At 38.4% G+C, this 20663-nt stretch overlaps 1 protein-coding gene across 2 annotated transcripts in view; it reads right to left on the bottom strand.

Annotated features, from left to right (window-relative positions):
- necab2 (N-terminal EF-hand calcium binding protein 2) overlaps positions 1 to 20663 on the bottom strand; it is a 436762-nt gene that overhangs the window by 381340 nt on the left and 34759 nt on the right. For both annotated transcript variants that reach the window (XM_061917448.1, XM_061917449.1), the window contains exon 2: positions 8670 to 8694. In XM_061917448.1, coding sequence (XP_061773432.1) covers positions 8670 to 8694 — 25 coding nt within the window. The remainder of the gene's footprint in view (positions 1 to 8669; positions 8695 to 20663) is intronic.

Genomic DNA, 20663 nt, shown 5'->3' with positions numbered 1-20663 from the left:
AATCATTATGAAAGACATGACCTACTCAGTGGCCTAATGGTTAGAGTGTCCGCCCTGAGATCGGTAGGTCGTGAGTTCAAATCCCGGTCGAGTCATACCAAAGACTATGAAAATATGGGACCCATTGCCTCCCTGCTTGGCACTCAGCATCAAGGGTTGGAATTGGGGGTTAAATTACCATAAATGATTCCCGGGCGCGGCACCGCTGCTGCCCACGGCTCCCCTCACTTTCCAGGGGGTGATCAAGGGGATGGGTCAAATGCAGAGGACAAATTTCACCACACCTAGTGTGTGTGTGACAATCATTGGTACTTTACCTTAACTGAATGACGACGGATGTATTTTTTTAATGCATTCTAACTCGTAAATAAAAAAATAAATAAAAGTCTGCTTACAGCAGAGCCAATGGGAGGTCCTCGATTTCCCCCCATTAAATCGAATAAATAACCATTCAAAAACTGCCAACAATATTCCATTTACATTTCACGGTTTGAATGGGATATACAGTACATTTTTTTAAGGGCTTAATAGGCAGAATAGAGCGGCTCCCATAGGCACCATTGTAAGCAGAATTTGAAACGCATGTACCGTATTTCCTTGAATTGCCGCCGGGCATATAGTATGCGCCTGCCTTGAATTACTGCCGGGTCAAACTCTCTTCCCAAGATAATTAGCGCATGCTTAGTATTACCGCCTGGTCAAACTCGTGACGTCACAAGTGACACTTCCCCTGTCATCATTTTCAAAATAGAGGAGGCTGATTTCAATACCGGTAATTCCAAATCGCATAAAGGGAAGGAGATGAAGAGCTATTCAGTAGGATTTAAGGTCCAAGCTTACATCACACTCAAATTTTTACTGCATGCCTTTGGTAAGTACCGGAGTGAGAAGAGGTTTTAAAATAATTAGCGCACTCTTACTTTTACCGCATGCCTTTGGTAAGCGAAGGAGTGAGAATAGTTTTTTTTTAAAATCAATTAGTGCCCCGGCGGCAATTCAAGGAAATACGGTATTTCCAATTTGAACACATAAAAAATACCCATCATTATGTCTTTCATAATAATTGAGAACGATAAGCAACAACAACAAAAAAAAGTGCATTTCCCCTTTAAAAAACGTTATACTCATACAATAACAGACAAATTGAAAAAGGGGATAACAGAAAGGAGGGTAAAGAGAAAATCTAAAGTGGAAAAGCAGAAGGCAGCAATACTTGCAATGCCTGAGGGTCAAACTGCTCAATGACAAAAGCACAATATTGTAAACCAGGGGTGTCCCTTACGTCGATCGCGATCGACTGGTCGATCTCGGAGGGTGTGTCAGTCGATCTCAAGCCAGGCATTAAAAAATAGACATAAAAATGAGCAATCATCAATCATACCAAGACTTCACTTTCGTCAGTTGTTTGACATTCTCGGCACCCGAGGATCTTGTGAGATGACGCTGGCTGCTGCGAGCTCATATTTAAGAAAAAAATCACTAACAGGGCGGACGCAGAGAAACACATTTTATTTCTAGAGACTCCGTACCTACTGTCAAAACTCTAAAGACCGACTGCACAGTTCCTGTCTTCACCATAAAAGACCTGTTTCATCCTGCCTGTGCTAACAAAATAAGAGTCTCAGAAAGCTAGCGTGCACAAGCTAGCAAGCTACGGAGTTTGATGCCAATGTATTTCTCCCCCGCCCTCAGCGACCGCTTTCTCACTTGCTTGCCCACCCGCACTCTCACTGACGTCACTCACCTGCTGCCAGACATTAAAGGGCCACACACATATGCTACTCAAGTGTTTAAAAACAAGTATGCAAGTTGGACAAATGAGATGCCAAATCCAACCACTTTCATGTGGTATTGGACAGAAAGGAGGACTTTTTTTTTTTCCTCCATTTGAAAATGCGGACGTTATCAGCACCACTGTCTAATTCCAATCAATGCAAGTCATCAGAATCAAATACACCAACTTATATTCTTGTCTTCATGAAAGAAAGGAATCTATGTGTGTTAAACATGCTTGTATTATCATTAAACACCATTAACTTGTTAACAAAAATGTCTCTTTCATAAATAAATAAACATAAATTATAAATAGGAATGAGGTAGATCTCCTCGACTTGGTCAATTGAAAAGTAGCTGGCCTGCAGAAAAAGTGTGAGCGCCCCTGTTCTAAACTATCGCCTCTGTAAATCACTGTCCCAACATGCTCAAAATCTGGTAAACTGCAGCAACAAAAACTACAGAATAGTCAATTGTTGGCATTAGATGTGGTGTCGTAAAAACACGCATTTTGCTGTTTAGCTGAAAACACACATATTCTATAAAGCCACATAACTCAGTGCTGATATTAATGTCAGAGCAGGACTGTAACTCAGCTGTTATTGAGCCAGTCAGCCAACTTTACCACACTGTGCACTGCTGCAATATGCAGTCTTACTCTGTACTGTGTCATAATGGGCCCGGCTGTGGTAGACTTTCTGTGGTTTTAAATGCTTCCACTTTGCCACAATCCCATTTACAGTTGCTATGAACATTTTTAGGAGGTCTTTGTAATTATATGAGTAAACTGAAGTATTTAATAATGCTTTAAAACGTTGGCACGTTGTGTAACTCATGAATAAAAACAACATATATAATGATTTGCATATAATTTTCAAACTATATTCAGTTGAATAGACATCAAAGACAAGATACATAACATTCGAACTGGAAAACTTGGTGTGGCAGAAAAAACTAAAAAAGTTGAGGAATGCTCATCAGACACTTATTTTGAACATCCCACAGGTGAACAGGCTAATTTGGAACAGGTGGGTGTCATGATTGGGGATAAAAAGCAGCTTCCATAAAATGCTCAGTCATTCACAAACAAGGATGGGGCGAGGGTCACCACTTTGTGAACAAAGGCGTGAGCAAATCGTCAAACAGTTTCTCAACGAGCTGTTGCTAGGAATTTAGGGATTTCACCATTTGCAGTCTGTAATATCATCAAAAGGTTCAGAGAATCCAGAGAAATCACTGCACGTAAGCGATGATATTACAGACCTTGGATCCCTCAGGCGAAACTGCGTCAAAAGTGACAAAAGTGTGTAAAGGATATCACCACATGGGCCCAGGATCACTTCAGAAAACCACCGTCAGTAACTACAGTTTGTCGCTACATCTGTAAGTGCAAGTTAAAACTCTGCTATGCACACAACAACACACAGAAACGGCGCCGGCTTCGTACCCCAGCGATAAATACTTGGACCACAATTGTTCTGGGCTTATATACATGACATTTTTTAAGTTACAAAGGGCTTAAAGTTAGTGTTATTTGCTCATACAAATAACATAAAAATTAACAAATTTAAAAGATGGTTTGACTAATCAAAACCAAAACAACGCTATTCGATAATAACAAAAGAGAAAGTCAAACACAAATACAAATAGACAAAGTAAACATTGTAAGTGTACAATTAACACCTTTTTGGGTGTAACAATAGATGGAATGTTATATCATTTTCTCAAAACTATTATCATTTTACTTTTTAGTTTACTGTTTTCAGGACAACCTAAAATCATCAACCCTGAGGTTGGGTCTTGGGCGCAGTTGGATGTTCCAACAGGACAATAACCCCAAACACATGTCAAAAGTGGTAAAAGAATGGCTAAATCAGGCTAAAATTAAGGTTTTAGAATAGCCTTCCCAAAGTCCTGACTTAAACGTTTGGACAATTCTGAAGAAACAAGTCCACGACAGAAAACCAACAAATTAGCGGACCTGCACCAATTTTGTCAAGAGGCGGTGGTCAAAAAATAAACCAGAAGCTTGTGGATGGCTACCAAAGCACCTTATTGCAGTGAAACTTGCCAAAGGACATGTAACCAAATATTAACATTGCTGTATGTATACTTTTGACCCAGCAGATGTGGTCACATTTTCAGTAGACCCCCAATAAATTCATAAAAGAACCAAATTTCATGAATGTTTTTTGTGACGAACAGTATGTGCTCCAGTCACTTTAACCCCCCCAAAAAATAAGAGTTGTAGAAATGATTGGAAACTCAAGAGACAGCCATGACATTATGTTCTTTACAAGTGTATGTAAACTTTTGACCACCACTCTGTATGTGTTTATATACATATATCCATCCATTTTCTACCGCTAATTCCCTTTGGGGTCGCGGGGGGCGCCGGTGCCTATCTCAGCTACAATCGGGCGGAAGGGCAATCGCAGGGCCAACACAGATAGACGGACAACATTCACACTCACATTCACACACTAGGGCCAATTTAGTGTTGCCAATCAACCTATCCCCAGGTGCATGTCTTTGGAAGTGGTAGGAAGCCGGAGTACCCGGAGGGAACCCACGCATTCACGGGGAGAACATGCAAACTCCACACAGAAAGATCCCAGATATATATATATACATACATACATATATACACACACATACATATATATATATATATATATATATATATATATATATATATATATATATATATATATATATATGTATATATATATATATATATGTATATATATATATATGTGTATGTATACATACATACATACATATATACACACACACACACACACATATATATACACATACATATATATATATACACATACATATATATATATATACACATACATATATATATACGAACATATATATATATATATATATATATATATATATATACATATATATATATATATATATATATATATATACAGTATACACACACACACACACACACACACAGATATTACAAATTGTACTACTTTCTGTTCGTTTTCGCTCATTAAAAGTTAGGTACAGTCTGTTAGGGTTTTTTTTGCTGTCTCAGATCAAAGATTCATAATTGTGAAAAAAATCATCACAGGAGTCACGCTCACCCAGTAAGACATGGACACATACAAAAGATACACCAAAAATGCAACAGCATGTAAACAATGTCAGATATTGGGAGGAAACCTCGGACAATATGTCTACCTCTTGCTGTTGCTATAAAGGTTGTTAGTGTACTAATCAACAGGAACATGCCATTAACAGACATGGACATCTCTGTGTCCACACAGTAACAGCAACTATCATCGTCACCAAGTACAAAGAAGATGCAGCTGGCTGATTGTTTCTATGTGAGCGACAAGTATATGTACCGGTATACATTCCATCAATTCCCAGAGAAAGTTTGGGCCCAGATACCCAGACTTGTGTTGGCAGCCCTCGTCACCATTGCCTTTCAGGAATACACAGCAACAGGTAGACGACAGAATCAACAAAACAACATTAGACAGGAGGTCTTAAGAAAACTGTAGAGGGCCCAAAGCAATCTCTTCTGTGCCTTTATGACGTTTACCTATAAAAGGAACACTGGGACAAACACTGCGAAGATGCTCTCGTTTGGAGAGGACAAATATTTTTTGTGTAGAAAATATATTTTTTTTCTGAGAGCTTTGTACTATAGTTTGTTGGCATCTTACTCCCTTAGTTATGAAAAGAAAAAACAGCAATAAAAGTGATAGCTGTAGTTTGAGTTTCTCCTTGAGTTTCTAAAAGAAAAGAACGTAATCAATACTTGGCATGTGCTTTTTAATGTCTCAATATAAGTGTTCTTGTATGTGTTTTACACACTGTGCACTGCTGAAATTTGCAGTCTTATTGGTCCCAGTTGAGGTAGATTTTCTGTGGTTTAAAATGCTTCCACTTTGCCACAATCCCATTTAGAGTTGCTGTCAGACAGTTTGGTTATGTTTTAGTTTTTCCTCTATTTGGCCATCAGTTTTAAAGCTAAATTAAGCCTCTCCGCCATAGACATCTCTGTGGGGTTCGAATTTGGCTAGATTATTCTGTCAGGGTTAGTTGTTGACGAACCCCAAGATGCAGAGAAGGAGGCAGGCCTTGAGTAAGAAAACATGATTTAATTAAACACTAAAACAAGAACAAACCAAAAGGGTACAAACAAAAGGATAACAAACTTAGCTAAGAACAAAAACACTTACCGTGACACGACGGGACTATGGCATGAACAGAGCGAACAGAAGTAGGCTCAGCTACAACGATAAGTCATAATGACATGGACAGGCAGTGGTGACATTGACACGGCACGGCATGACAGTAATCCAGCACTGACTGGAGGAGAAAACAGGTCTAAATAGCAGCTGGCTGATTGACACCAGGTGTGGCCAGGTGCCAATCAGCCACAGCTGAGGGGACACAGCACTCAGAGAAACAAACAGGAAATAAAGACAAAATAAAACCACTGACAGGAAACAAAGACAAATGCAGAGGGAAAAGTAAAACATAGCCAAACTGTCAGGGACAAGTCTGACAGTTGCTACGTAACATTTTTAGAACGTCTTTATAATTAAATGTGTATATTAAAGTATTCAACAATACTTTAAAAAGTTGGCACGTTGTGTAAATTGTAAATAAAAACAGTATACAGTGATTTACAAATCTTTTTCAACCTATATTCAATTGAATGGACTGCAAAGACAAGATACTTAACGTTTAAACTAGAAAACTTAATTTTTTGCAAATATTAGCTCATTTGGATTTTGATGCCTGCAACATGTTTCAAAAAATCTGGCAAAAAAGACTGAGACATTTGAGGAATGCTCATCAAACACTTATTTGGAACACCCCACAGGTGAACAGGTTTATTGGGAACAGGTGGGTGCCATTAGTGGGTATAAAAGCAGCTACCATAAACGCTCAGTCATTCATAAACAAGGATGCGGCGAGGGTCACCACTTTGTGAACAAATGTGTGAGCAAATTGTTGAACAGTTTAAGAACAACATTACTCAAGGAGCTATTGCAAGGAATTTAGGGATTTCATCATCTACGGTCAGTAATATCATCAAAAGGTTCAGAGAATCTGGAGAAATCACTGCACGTAAGCGGTTATATTACGGACCTTTGATCCCTCAGGCGGTACTGCATCAAAAAGCGACATCAGTGTGTAAAGCAGGGGTGTCAAACTCAAATACAGAGTGGACCAAAATTAAAAACTGAACAAATCCGCAGGCCAGGGTTGAACAAATTAACCTTTTAGTAGGGACCCAAACAAGTTTTGCATTGACTATTGAACAAGCAAGGCTCATATAACTTTATAGTGACATGCAAAATTGAGTTTTAAATAATAATAATAATAATAATACTAATTAAAAAATATCTATGGCATATCAAATAAAATTTAAATAAATATTTACCTTCTGAGGTAAATATCAAAATGAATGTGTTTCCACAGGCTGATAATAAATGTGAAAATAAAATAATAATGAATTAATCAAACATTCAAGCCTTGAAGTAGCAAGAGAAAGTGCATGACTAAAACATTAATTATTGCTCAAGTTTGCTACAATGATTTGCTTTAACACTGAATATGGAACAAGCAACGCTTATATAACTTAATAGTGCAAAATCAACTTTCACAAAATAAACGAAAAAACATCAATGGCATAGTAAATCAAATTTTAATACAAAATGGTATGCCTCTTTTCTTTTTGCAGCCTTCTGAGGAGAATATCAGCATTAACTTTTTCCACAGGCTAATACATTTGAAAATGAAATAACAACGAATGAATAAACCACTCAGGACTTTTTACTGCTCAGTTTGCGACACACTGATCTAAGCTGATGTACCCAATCCAGATACCTGGCATCTTTTTCTTGGATGCTAGTTCATTAATGTCGGGGCTCAGGCTTTGAGCTGAGGCAACCTGAGGTGGGCGGGGTCTGGTCGTAGCAGAGGGTGTATTGTAGCCCTGCAAGGGGTTCTGGGTATTTGTTCTGTTGTGTTTATGTTGTGTTACGGTGCAGATGTTCTCCCGAAATGTGGTTGTCATTCTTGTTTGGTGTGGGTTCACAGTGTGGTGCATATTTGTAACAGTGTTCAAGTTGTTTACATGGCCACCCTCAGTGTGACCTGTATGGCTGTTGATCAAGTATGCTTTGTATTCACATGTGTGTGTGTGTGTGTGTGTGTGTGTGTGTGTGTGTGTGTGTGTGTGTGTGTGTGTATAAGCCGCATACATTATGTGACTGGGCCGTCGTGCTGTTTCTGTGTAGGAAAAGCAGACACGACGAAAGGTTGTCGAGGACGCTAAAGGCAGTGCGTTCATCTCACGCCCCCAATATTGTTGTCTGGGTGGAAATCTTGAGAAATCCGGGGGAATGGTTGGGGAGGGCCACTGAAATTTGGGAGTCTCCGGGGAAAATCGGGAGGGTTAGCGAGTATGAGTATTAGCGGCGAATGGGGTGATACAGCGCCACTGCCGTTGTATAATACCTGCGGACCAGCTCTAATGTTAATTTGATATTGCCTCAAGGGGCCAAACGAAATTACACGGCGGGCCAAATTTTGCCCGCGGGCCAGAGTTTGACACCCATGGTGTAAAGGATATCTCCACATGGGCTCAGGAACACTTCAGAAAACCACTGTCAGTAACTACAGTCAGAAACAGTAGAGAACGTAATCAATACTTGGCATGTGCTTTTTAATATCTCAATACATGTGGTATTGTATCTGTTTTTGTTTGTTAACTCGTTCCTTTTGCAAAGTCTTATCTTTGTTTCAGTTCTATATGTGAATATTCTGCCCAAACAACAGAGCAATGTCAATGAAAGCATACTGTATTCCAAAATTGAGTGTTATGAATCAATAAATCCACTCACCATCTTTGTCGGCTCTTCTAAAGATCTGTGAACACAAAGGTAAGAAGAACCAGGGTCAGTGAACAGTGTCTGTATTAGGGCTGTCAATACAGATTAGTCGCAGTTTTCAAATGGATTCCTAATGATTAATCACCATTTGCAACTTTGTTCAAAATATGCTCATCGGTCCTGTTTTATAGACACAGAAAAATGAATGATAGGATACAATTGTATATATTCAACATAATATATGTTTATTGCCAACCAAAACCTATTACATCATTCAGGTTTGATCTTATAGTCTTGCTTTCCATTGTTGTGTTATTTCCTTTCCATCTCTAGTTTTGCATTTTCCATTTTCTGTTATGGACCGTAGGCAGCAGCTTTGCTGTGTACGAGTGGCGCAGAGGTTTAATTATTAATCAGCACTATTTAAGTTGAGCTGCAGGGTTTGCTAATCGCCGGATCAATGCAGGTTTTCTGCTATGCTACGTGTGTTTTGGACCACGTTGTCGTTGCTGCAGTGTTTCTACTCAGGCGTTGCCATACTGTGTACACCACTTTGCAGCTTATTATTTAAAATACTCATTTTAATACATAAAGCTAGGGGATGTGAAATGACTCTTATTCTTTTGAGAATTGTCGGTGGTTACCACTTAGTGGTTCGCAGAAACACGCTGCGGGTCTCAGATGCATATTATCATCTTCTCTCTGGAAACAAACTCCAGGGTTACTTGCTCCTTCCTGCCATCGGGATCAAGATAAGATAGCCCCAGCTAAACATGGAAAGCAGCTGGCACATCAATTAAAAAGTACTTAGAACCTGTGGTGTGACTCGGCTCTGCTTAGCCAGCTTGTCACCTTCACATTGACTCTGCTTTTTCAATTTGCTGTTCATAGACAAACATGCAAAGAATATTTGTTAATATGTATGTTACTACAATTCATACTGTTGTGTCCTTAAATAAGTACAAACTACCATATTTTGTGGGTTTTATTTTCTGATGTCTTCTTATTGTAATCAATAAAGTAAGTAGGTCAAATTACCAGTGAACTTTGCCCACGACAACTGATACTGCAGCAGTAGATAGAGCACAGTGATATAAGACAACCACATGACAGGGTCAAACTTTTTCCATTCCGGGCCGCACACCAAAAAATACACTTAGAGCCATTTCGATATTTTCTGCTTTAAAACCAATACAATATACAGATTTTTTTTTTTGATGACCTTTAGGGCTCCGCTAAAATTCAGTCCCGAGTACCCAGAAGAATATTAGGCCTGATTTACAAGAGGTTTGCATTTACCAAAACACGTGCAAACTTGATAGCACATGCAAAGCTGATCTATAAAACGTTTGCAAAGTGGATTGCGTCTGTTAACAGCAAAACGAAAATGTGCCATCCGTTTTGCATCTTTGACTTCATTAGTTTGCAAGATATATGCTCATCACCACAACACCCACAATACTGGGAGAAGAAAATGCAAATATATTATGCACGTACAGCCTGATTTACTAAACTAAAAAGTGATCGCGGCGCCTTAGTTAGCGTCTTTATTTAGAACGTCTAAAAGCCAGGTGCAGTCTGCTTTATGCACAGATGGCTGCTGTCATTGTAGCGAGAAGAAGGCATCAACGGAATGAGAGTTGACGGAGAGAAATCATTTTCAGTGCGTAATAGGGACATAGTCATTCCAATAATGTGATTTTTGAGTTAATGTCTGAATTAAGGGCTGATTTGGAATCAGTTACTAAAAGGAGTCCTTCTTTATTTCCTTTGGAAATAGTTTATCCAACAATTCGCACCTGGATCCTGCAAACAGTCGCAATTGGGGCCGGCATCTCCAAGAGTACTTTCTTCCGTAGTGCTGTTTCAAGTGTCGGATGCTATGTCACGCAGGATGGGGAAGGATATCCAGTTCCCACGTACTCGAGGAGAAGTAAATGACATAAATAATGACCTTAATGCAGTTGCTGGCTTACCCAATACAATAGGTGCTACAGATTGCAGTCATGTGCAACTAGGGCTGGGCGATATGGCCTTTTATTAATATGTCAATATTTTTGGGGCATGTCACGATACATATCGCAATATTTTTGCCTTAGCCTTGAATGAACACTTGATGCATATAATCTACATGAAAACATTATTGTTCATACTGTATTAATATATGCTCATTTTAAACTTTCACGCAGAGAGGGAAATCCCAACTAAGTCAATTTAACAAAACTGTATTCATTAAACAGTTATTAAGCAGTGGCATGGACATGCATGTCATTTCCAAAAAAGAAAGTGCAAATTTGTCAGAGACATTTTAAAAGAAGCAATTAGTGCACTTTTGTGCATGAAGTCACGAAGATGACATATCAAAAAAACCCTAAATTAAAGTGCACTTTGTGTACAGAACGCCAATACACTATTTGAAAACAAATAAAGTGCACTTTTGTGCATGATGTCACACAAGATATTTCCAAAATTGTCAAATAAAAATGAGCTGCATATTATTTCTGTGGTAAGTTCCTGCAGACATTATCTCAGTTCAGTTCAGTTTCAGTTTCAGTTTATTTTCAGTCTAACAAAAACATATTCAAACATAGATCACAATTCAAAAATGAATAACATGACTGAAACAGGCAGAAGCAAAAAAGCTTATATGCCCAACATAAATTTTTTACATTTAATTAAGTTACCTTTTGTAATAATTCTGCAACACAAAAAGAAATATAGTCATTCAGCATCCACATTCAAGCTGCCCCCCAACAAACAATACAAAAATATGTACCTACACACATACACTTTTTTGTAAATAGATAAACATACATACCTTCTAAATACAACATTTAACCAAACAAACATACATTTCTAGTTCACATAACTTTTTAAAATACATTGTGACATGTTTTTTTTTAAATTAAATACTGAGTCACTCATTTTTATTTCTTTACCAACAGAATTCCACAAATTAACACCGAGAACAGATAAACATCTCACGTTTAACCACTAGTCTTGCTTTTGGTAAAATAAACTTTTGTATTGTATTTGCTGGTCTGTAGAGAAAAGTATTTTTGAATTCCTTCTGGAAGAGTATTTATTTTTGCTTTGAACATTATCTGTGTTATTTTATAATAAACAATATCTTGAAATGTCATAAGTTTTGATTTAACAAATAATGGATGGGTATGGTCATAATATCCTGCTTTGTTTATTAGCCGTACAGCTTTTTTTTTGCAGCAAAACAATATCATTAGTTATGGTTTTAAAAGTGGTTCCCCAGAGTTCTACACAGTATGTCATGTATGGAAGTATCAAAGTATAATAAATTGTTAACAAAGAATTATAATTAAGTAATTCTTTAGTTTTATACAAAACACCAAGTGTTTTTGATATTTTTGTTTTTATATAATTTACATGTTGCCTCCATGATAATTTGTAATCAATTATAACTCCCAAAAACTTTGTATCAAAGACACGCTCAATTTTATCTCCATTTATTTTAATATTTACTTCATTAGATACCTCTGTTTTGGTACCAAATATCATAAATTTAGTTTTAGCAATATTAAGTGATAATTTATTCATATCAAACCAGTTTTTAAGCACTGTCATTTCTTGTTCTATTTTTACCAAAAGTTCATTAAAAGATTTTCCAGAACAAAGGATAGTTGTATCATCAGCAAACATAAAACATGTTAAGAAACTTGATGCATCACAAAAATCATTAATGCAAATTCTAAATAACTTAGGACCAATTATAGAACCCTGAGGAATTCCACAAACTATATTTTTAAATCCAGATATTGTATTATGCACCTGAACACATTGTTTTCTATTTTCTAGATAGCTCTTGATCCAGGACAGAGCTGGCCCTCGGATGCCGTACTTATCCAACTTATTTATTAACTGTCTGTGGTCAATGGTATCGAAGGCCTTTTTTAAAATCAATATAGATGGCTATTGTAAATTCATCATTATCCTTAGCAGTACTAACCTCCTCTAGCATATGCATTACTGCATACGTAGTTGTTCGATTTTCCCTAAAACCATACTGCTGCTGCTTAAGCAAGGTGTTTTTTTCCAGAAAATTATTTAACTGTTTTGTAAAAAGCTTTTCTAAAATTTTTGAAAATTGAGTGAGTATTGAGATCGGTCTATAATTTTCCATAAGATGCTTATTTCCGTTTTTAAAAACAGGAATAACCTTTGCTATCTTCATATCATCTGGGAAGTACCCACACTGGAATGATTGATTACGTATGTGAGCCAATGGCTTAGCAATTAAATGAATACATGATTTAATAATGACCATATCTATGTGATGTATGTCTGTAGATGTTTTACTTTTAAAGGATCTTACTGTTTGAATTATATCCACTTCTGTTACTCCACTCAAAAACATTGATTTTAAATGAGGGTTTATTGTGTTTTTAGTCAAGCCTGTGTCCTCATAAACAGGTATTTTTTCTGCAAGTGCAGGGCCCATATTAACAAAAAAGTCATTAAATTCTTCCACTGTCATTTCTTTTTTGTTTAGTTTTATATTATTATCATTTATAAAGTAGCTCGGAGTCTCATGATTTTTACATCTATTACCTAAAACCTGGTTGATTGTGTTCCACGTTTGTTTAATATTATTTTTGCTATCTTCAAATTTCTCGTTATAATAACTTTTCTTTTGCTTTCGTAGAATAGAAGTCAACTTATTTTTATAAATTTTATACTCCCTTTCATTTTGTTCAGTTTTATTTTTTAAGTAACTATCATACAGAACATTTTTTCTATCGGAGGCCATTACTAGACCCTTCGTCATCCAAGGCTTATTTTTACTCACTTTCTTTAGTGTGGACTTCACGACTGGACAGCAGGTATTATAAAGTTCTAACCATTTAAACAGAAATGCCCTGAATGAATCGTTACAATTTTCAACATACACCCCTTCCCAGAAACATTTTGAAAGCTCATTCTTAAATGCTTGTATTCTTTCAGGTGTCCTTAATCTTGTTAATTTGAACAATGTTTTATGTGCTATATTATTTACAATCATACTTTGAATATTCACAAACACTGGAAAATGATCTGTGATGTCACTAAGGAGTATTCCACCTGTAGTTATGTCATGGATATAACTACAGACTTTTGCTAGACTAGCTGCTAGACTTTAGACAAGAACAAGAAAGTTTGATCATATTACGCCTGTACTGGCTCACCTGCACTGGCTTCCTGTGCACTTAAGATGTGACTTTAAGGTTTTACTAAATACTACACGGTCTAGCTCCATCCTATCTTGCCGATTGTATTGTACCGTATGTCCCGGCAAGAAATCTGCGTTCAAAAGACTCCGGCTTATTAGTGATTCCTTGAGCCCAAAAAAAGTCTGCGGGCTATAGAGCGTTTTCCGTTCGGGCTCCAGTACTCTGGAATGCCCTCCTGGTAACAGTTTGAGATGCTACCTCAGTAGAAGCATTTAAGTCTCACCTTAAAACTCATCTGTATACTCTAGCCTTTAAATAGACCTCCTTTTTAGACCAGTTGATCTGCCGCTTCTTTTCTTTCTCCTATGTCCCCCCCTCCCTTGTGGAGGGGGTCCGGTCCGATGACCATGGATGAAGTACTGGCTGTCCAGAGTCGAGACCCAGGATGGACCGCTCGTCGGTACCCAGGATGGACCGCTCGCCTGTATCGGTTGGGGACATCTCTACGCTGCTGATCCGCTTGAGATGGTTTCCTGTGGACGGGACTCTCGCTGCTGTCTTGGATCCGCTTGAACTGAACTCTCGCGGCTGTGTTGGAGCCACTATGGATTGAACTTTCACAGTATCATGTTAGACCCGCTCGACATCCATTGCTTTCGGTCCCCTAGAGAGGGGGGGTTGCCCACATCTGAGGTCCTCTCCAAGGTTTCTCATAGTCAGCATTGTCACTGGCGTCCCACTGGATGTGAATTCTCTCTGTCCACTGGGTGTGAGTTTTCCTTGCCCTTTTGTGGGTTCTTCCGAGGATGTTGTAGTCGTAATGATTTGTGCAGTCCTTTGAGACATTTGTGATTTGGGGCTATATAAATAACCATTGACTGATTGATTGATATTTGTAAAAATATTGTCAATGAGGGTAGCAGATTCTCGCGTTATTCTACTTGGTTGATCAATTATTGGTTGCAAACCATAAGTAAACATTTCATTCATAAAGTCATTAGTTGGTTTATGGGTTCTCCATTTTAATAAATCAAAATTGAAATCTCCACACACAAAGACACATTTCTTGTTAGCTAGTTTTCCAAGTACTTTTAGTAGGCTGTCATGGAAAAGCTCTACATGTGACCCAGGTGTCCTATAAATACAACTCAAATATGCACTACATTCGTTGTTTATTTGTATTTTTATAGTCATACTCTCCATAACATCATCTATAACTAGACTGTCGATAATTTCACAGTAATATTTTTTTTGTACATAGAACGCAACACCGCCTCCTTTTTTATTTTTTCTATTTATATTATAAAAATCATAACCTTCTAATATAAACATATCATTAATTTCATCCGTCAACCATGTCTCTGAGATGGCAATTGCTTGGAATGTTGATTTTAAAGATTCCAAACACTCGTGTATCTTCTCAAAATTAGCCCTGAGACTTCTACTATTAAATGGGTTGTACTTGTATAGCGCTTTTCTACCTTCAAGGTACTCAAAGCGCTTTGACACTACTTCCACATTTACCCATTCACACACACATTCACACACTGATGGAGGGAGCTGCCATGCAAGGCGCCAACCAGCACCCATCAGGAGCAAGGGTGAAGTGTCTTGCTCAGGACACAACGGACGTGACGAGGTTGGTACTAGGTGGGATTTGAACCCGGGACCCTCGGGTTGCGCACGGCCACTCTCCCACTGCGCCACGCCGTCCCCTTTAAAATGAATAAGCGAAAAACCCTTTAAATCCACATTTTTAAAACTATCCTCTGAGTAATATGAAACATTTATGTTATGTAATCCACTTAAATTAATTTCTGGATCAATGTCATTACAAAATTCTCCTACTTTAACATCATTCATTTCTAAATAACTTAAATTTAGTTCCTTACAGCTTATCCTGTCTTGAATATCTTCTTGCCCAGCTATACTGCTTTCTTCCTCGTCAGAAATATAAAAGTCAAACTCATTATTAGTCATCCTCCCAAGAAGTTTAACCAAAATATCAATAATGTACTAAAATGTACGATATAACTTAAAAAAACCACACATTATCCATAATCCTAATGTCCATGTGTACCATACATTTTCATTGACCACATACCATTTGTTATCCTGATTCAACAAGTTATTTAAATTGTTCCAAGTCTTTCACGTTTTTAATCCATATTGGCTTCATTTGATCCGATCCATTTGGCTTCATGTAGACTTTGCCATGTCTCGTCCATGTAGATTGAATCTTATTTTCTTTCCTGAGAATGCGGCCACTTCTTGCAATTTCACCATTTTTCTTTGTCAGGTGCTCATTCAGATAAATTCCAGTGCCCTTTAGCTTTTTGGACTGTCTCAGCAGCTCCATTGTGTGTTTCTGGTTAACCATCTGCATCACTATTATTGGTCTTGCTTTAACATTCTTGTTTGGAAATGAATAGCATGTTGATATGTTTTGTTTCTCAACGATGATGTTTTTACCTCTGAAAAAGTCCAGGAGTTTTTGCTCAAGGGTTTCAAGTTCCTCCGTAGGAGCATCTTCACCTTGGTTCAGCCCAGCTGTAACTCGAGCATAACTGCGGTGTTTCCGCTCTAGTCCTGTGACCACAATGTCATTGACAAGTGATTGTTGCTCCAAATCCTCACATCTCTGCTCCAAAAGTTCAATCCTTTTGTCTCTCTGGATCACATTCTCCTTCAGCTCCTTCACTTCCTCCATGAGGCCCATTAGAACCTTAGCAATCTCTTCACCCATGAAGTTTAGAGATTTCTTTATCTCTTCAAGTTACTCTGACAACTTTTTAATTGTTATTGTCATCTTTTCAAGTCATTTTACACAGGTATTTTAGGTAATGAGCTGCACAGAAGTTTTCAGAAGGCCTGTTTGGGCCTTGATTTGATACTCTTAAAATACCTTTTTCAGAGTCCAATGTTGTTGCAATATCCCCAAAGTAGTGAAGTAAAGTAGTCCTTCACCATCAGCAATGGAGCATTTCAAGATATTTGTCTCAGATTCCAGATATATTTGATGAAATTGTAGAGAGACTCTGAGCAGGGAGAAGCATTGGCAGCCATCTTGTCACCAAGCAAAAAAAAGTGTTGTTGATTTTTTTTTTCATAGGGGGTTGATATTTCTTTTTTCTAAGATGGCGCCGCTATAGTGAATGCAGTTGACGGGACCGCTGTCCTCTTGTGTCATCCTTTTCAGCGTCACGGGTTGATTTCGATACGAGTGGTTTAAAAAGGACGTCATTCAAGTGGTCTATACCAATGGTTCTCAAATGGGGGTACGCGTACCCCTGGGGGTACTTGAAGGTATGCCAAGGGGTACGTGACATTTTTTTAAAAACAGTCTAAAAAAAGCAACAATTCAAAAATCTTTTATAGATATATTTATTGAATAATACTTCAACAAAATATGAATGTAAGTTCATAAACTGTGAAAAGAAATGCAACAATGCAATATTCAGTGTTGACAGCTAGATTTTTTGTGGACATGTTCCATAAATATTGATGTTAAAGATTTCTTTTTTGTGAAGAACTGTTTAGAATGAAGTTAATGAATCCAGATGGATATCTATTACAATCCCCAAAGAGAGCACTTTAAGTTGATGATTACTTCTATGTGTAGAAATCTTTATTTATAATATAATCACTTGTTTATTTTTCACAAGTTTTTTGTTATTTTTATATCTTTTTTTCCAAATAGTTCAAGAAAGACCACTACAAATGAGCACTATTTTGCACTGTTATACAATTTAATAAAACAGAAACTGATGACATAGTGCTGTATTTTACTTCTTTATCTCTTTTTTTCAACCAAAAATGCTTTGCTCTGATTAGGGGGTACTTGAATTAAAAAAAAATGTTCACAGGGGGTACATCACTGAAAAAAGGTTGAAAACCACTGGTCTATACAATCACATACATACATTTTTTTTTACAAGGCTCCGCCTCCTGAAATACATCACCTATTGAGAACTCCCAGATCCTTGTGTGGAGCTCAGCGAACTACAAGGATCTGGCGAGAGTCAAGTCACTTCACAAGACCCAGTTCGGGAATTTTAATAGAACTAAACAAGGCACAAATGAACTTAAATATTGTGGCATTTTTAAAACTAAATTGTATTTTACAGCCTCTAAAGAACAGAACACTATTGACAATAATTACAAAAAATATATATTTGCACGCTTTTCTCTATTTTATTATCGTAGAACAAATTCTTTAATCGGGGTTTTGCGTATTTGCAGGTTGCTGTCCACCCGTGCATGATTGCTCTCCAGTGGTATTCACCTGTTGCTCATTATCCAGCGGAAGCTTCGTTGAAGAGACACGGGATGAGATAGGAGCGGTAAAAAAAACGTGACTTTCATTCATAAGTATTGTATGCGGTATGTCCAAATGTTTCAGCGTATTGCTCGTATGTTTTTCTCTTAATGAACTAGCAGCCTTTTAATTTATTACAAGTAACAAGGTTGCAATATTTTTTTGTAAAATGTAGTTTAACTTCGTACAGCGTTTGTTGCGCTCTACAAAGTTCCACATTTTCACATCGCACAATGCGTAATGACATCATCCCCACCGTTTAGGAGGACCGCAAGCGATTCCAAGAAATTTATGGTAAATGGGTTGTACTTGTATAGAAGAATAGAATAGAATAGAAGAATAGAGTTTTATTGTCATTATTGCAATGAACAGGTTCAAAGAACAACGAAATTGGAGCAGCTCCTCCTAAGGTGCATATACAATATGGTAATATAAATAGTAAAAAAAAGATAGAGATGAGAGATGTATCTATGTGTATGTATATATATCCACACAGATGCATATCTGCATGCATATGAATATATATACACACACATACATAAAACATTATTGCACATTGTAGTCCGAAAAAATAGAAATAAATTAAAAACATTACACATGAGGACATGATGGACATATTGTGCTCACTCAGTGCCTGTTTAATGCTACTATGGCTCTTTGGTAAAAGCTGTTTTTTAGTCTATTGGTGCTCGCTTTTAGCACCCTGTAGCGTCTGCCCGAGGGTAGTAGTTCCAGGTGGCTGTGCCCGGGGTGGAATGGGTCTTTCAGGATGCTCTGTGCTTTCCTGAGACAGCGGGAGCTGTACAGGTCAGCCAGGGGGGGGGGGGGGGCATCCGATTAACTTCTATGTATAGCGCTTTTCTACCCCTTTTTAAGGAGCCCAAAGCGCTTTGACAGTATTTCCACATTCACCCATTCACACACACATTCACACACTGATGGCGGGAACTGGCATGCAAGGTGTTCACCGGGACCCATTAGGAGCAAGGGTGAAGTGTCTTGCCCAAGGACACAACAGACGTGACTAGGATGGTAGAAGGTGGGAATTGAACCAGCAACCCTCAGATTGCTGGCAAAGCCACTCTACCAACTTCACCACGCCGTCCACAATTGATACAATGGGAACAGGTTCTGGGCAGCACGGTGGAACATTGGTTAGTGCATGTGCCTCACAATACGAAGGTCCTGAGTAGTCCTGAGTTCAATCCCGGGCTCAGGATCTTTCTGTGTAGAGTTGACATGTTCTCCCCATGACTGCGTGGGTTCCCTCCGGGTACTCCGGCTTCCTCCCACTTCCAAAGACATGCACCTGGGGATAGGTTGATTGGCAACACTAAATTGGCCCTAGTGTGTGAATGTGAGTGTTGTCTATCTGTGTTGGCCCTGCGATGAGCTGGCGACTTGTCCAGGGTGTAAACCGCCTTCCGCCCAAATGCAACTGAGATAGGCTCCAGCGACCCCCCACCCCCGCCACCCCAAAAGGGACAAGCGGTAGAAAATGGATGGATGGATGGAACAGGTTCTGAACAAGAGCCGGATTTCGATTCCCATCCCAAGCAACACCCTTCCTGGTTATCATTGATCATAAGAACTTGGCATGCATAGGGACTGCTCAAAGACTCGTGAAACACACTTTATTCCTAATCAGACAGAGATTCTGGTGGCCAGTGAAGGGAAGAGATCTAAAGGACTTTAGCAAAGCCTCTCATTGCCCTCCAGCCGGTCTTCTCCATCCACTACCCATTACGTCAATACCATAGTCCCACATCGCATTGGAATTCATTACAGGCCTTCTAGTTTCCCGGGGCAACTGTCATTCTCTATACTGCTGTAGTTGTTGTTGAAAAAGGTATCCAATGTTGCTATGTGCTCTTTGAAATCAACGCACCGACGAAAAAGTTTTGGTAATGCTTAAATTTAATAAATAAATCACTATCATGAATGTGCCTGTTACTACAGTACATACATACTTAAAGTTAAAGTACCAATGATTGTCACACACACTCTTGGTGTGGCGAAATTATTCTCTGCATTTGACCCATCACCCTTGATCACCCCCTGGGAGGTGAGGGGAGCAGTGAGCAGCAGCGTTGGCCGCGCCCGGGAATCATTTTTGGTGATTTAACCCCCAATTCCAACCCTTGATGCTGAGTGCCAAGCAGGGAAGGAACGAGTCCCATTTTTATAGTCTTTGGTATGACTCGGCCGGGGTTTGAACTCACAACCTACCGATCTCAGGGCGGACGCTCTAACCACTCCGCCACTGAGTAGGCAGCATGTGTATAACAGTTTTTTTTGCAGGGATTTCTAGGCAAAATTACAACTGCATTGCAGCAAGCAGGTTTTGAGTATTTAGAATGCAAGGAAAAGAAAGACACGTGTTTACTTGTCTCACGCGGGAATTTTGGAATAGGGGCCAAATTTGTTAAAAAAAAGTGTATCAACTAAGTCAACCAGCAACCCTGCAACACTACAACCTTAAAAGATTGTATTTGTTTTTGCTCT

Source organism: Nerophis ophidion, linkage group LG12 (assembly GCF_033978795.1).
Source record: "Nerophis ophidion isolate RoL-2023_Sa linkage group LG12, RoL_Noph_v1.0, whole genome shotgun sequence".
In the NCBI taxonomy this organism is placed as follows: Eukaryota; Metazoa; Chordata; class Actinopteri; order Syngnathiformes; family Syngnathidae; genus Nerophis; species Nerophis ophidion.
The sequence above is the reverse complement of the archived record's forward strand: the minus strand, read 5'-3'. Positions and strand labels throughout refer to the sequence as shown.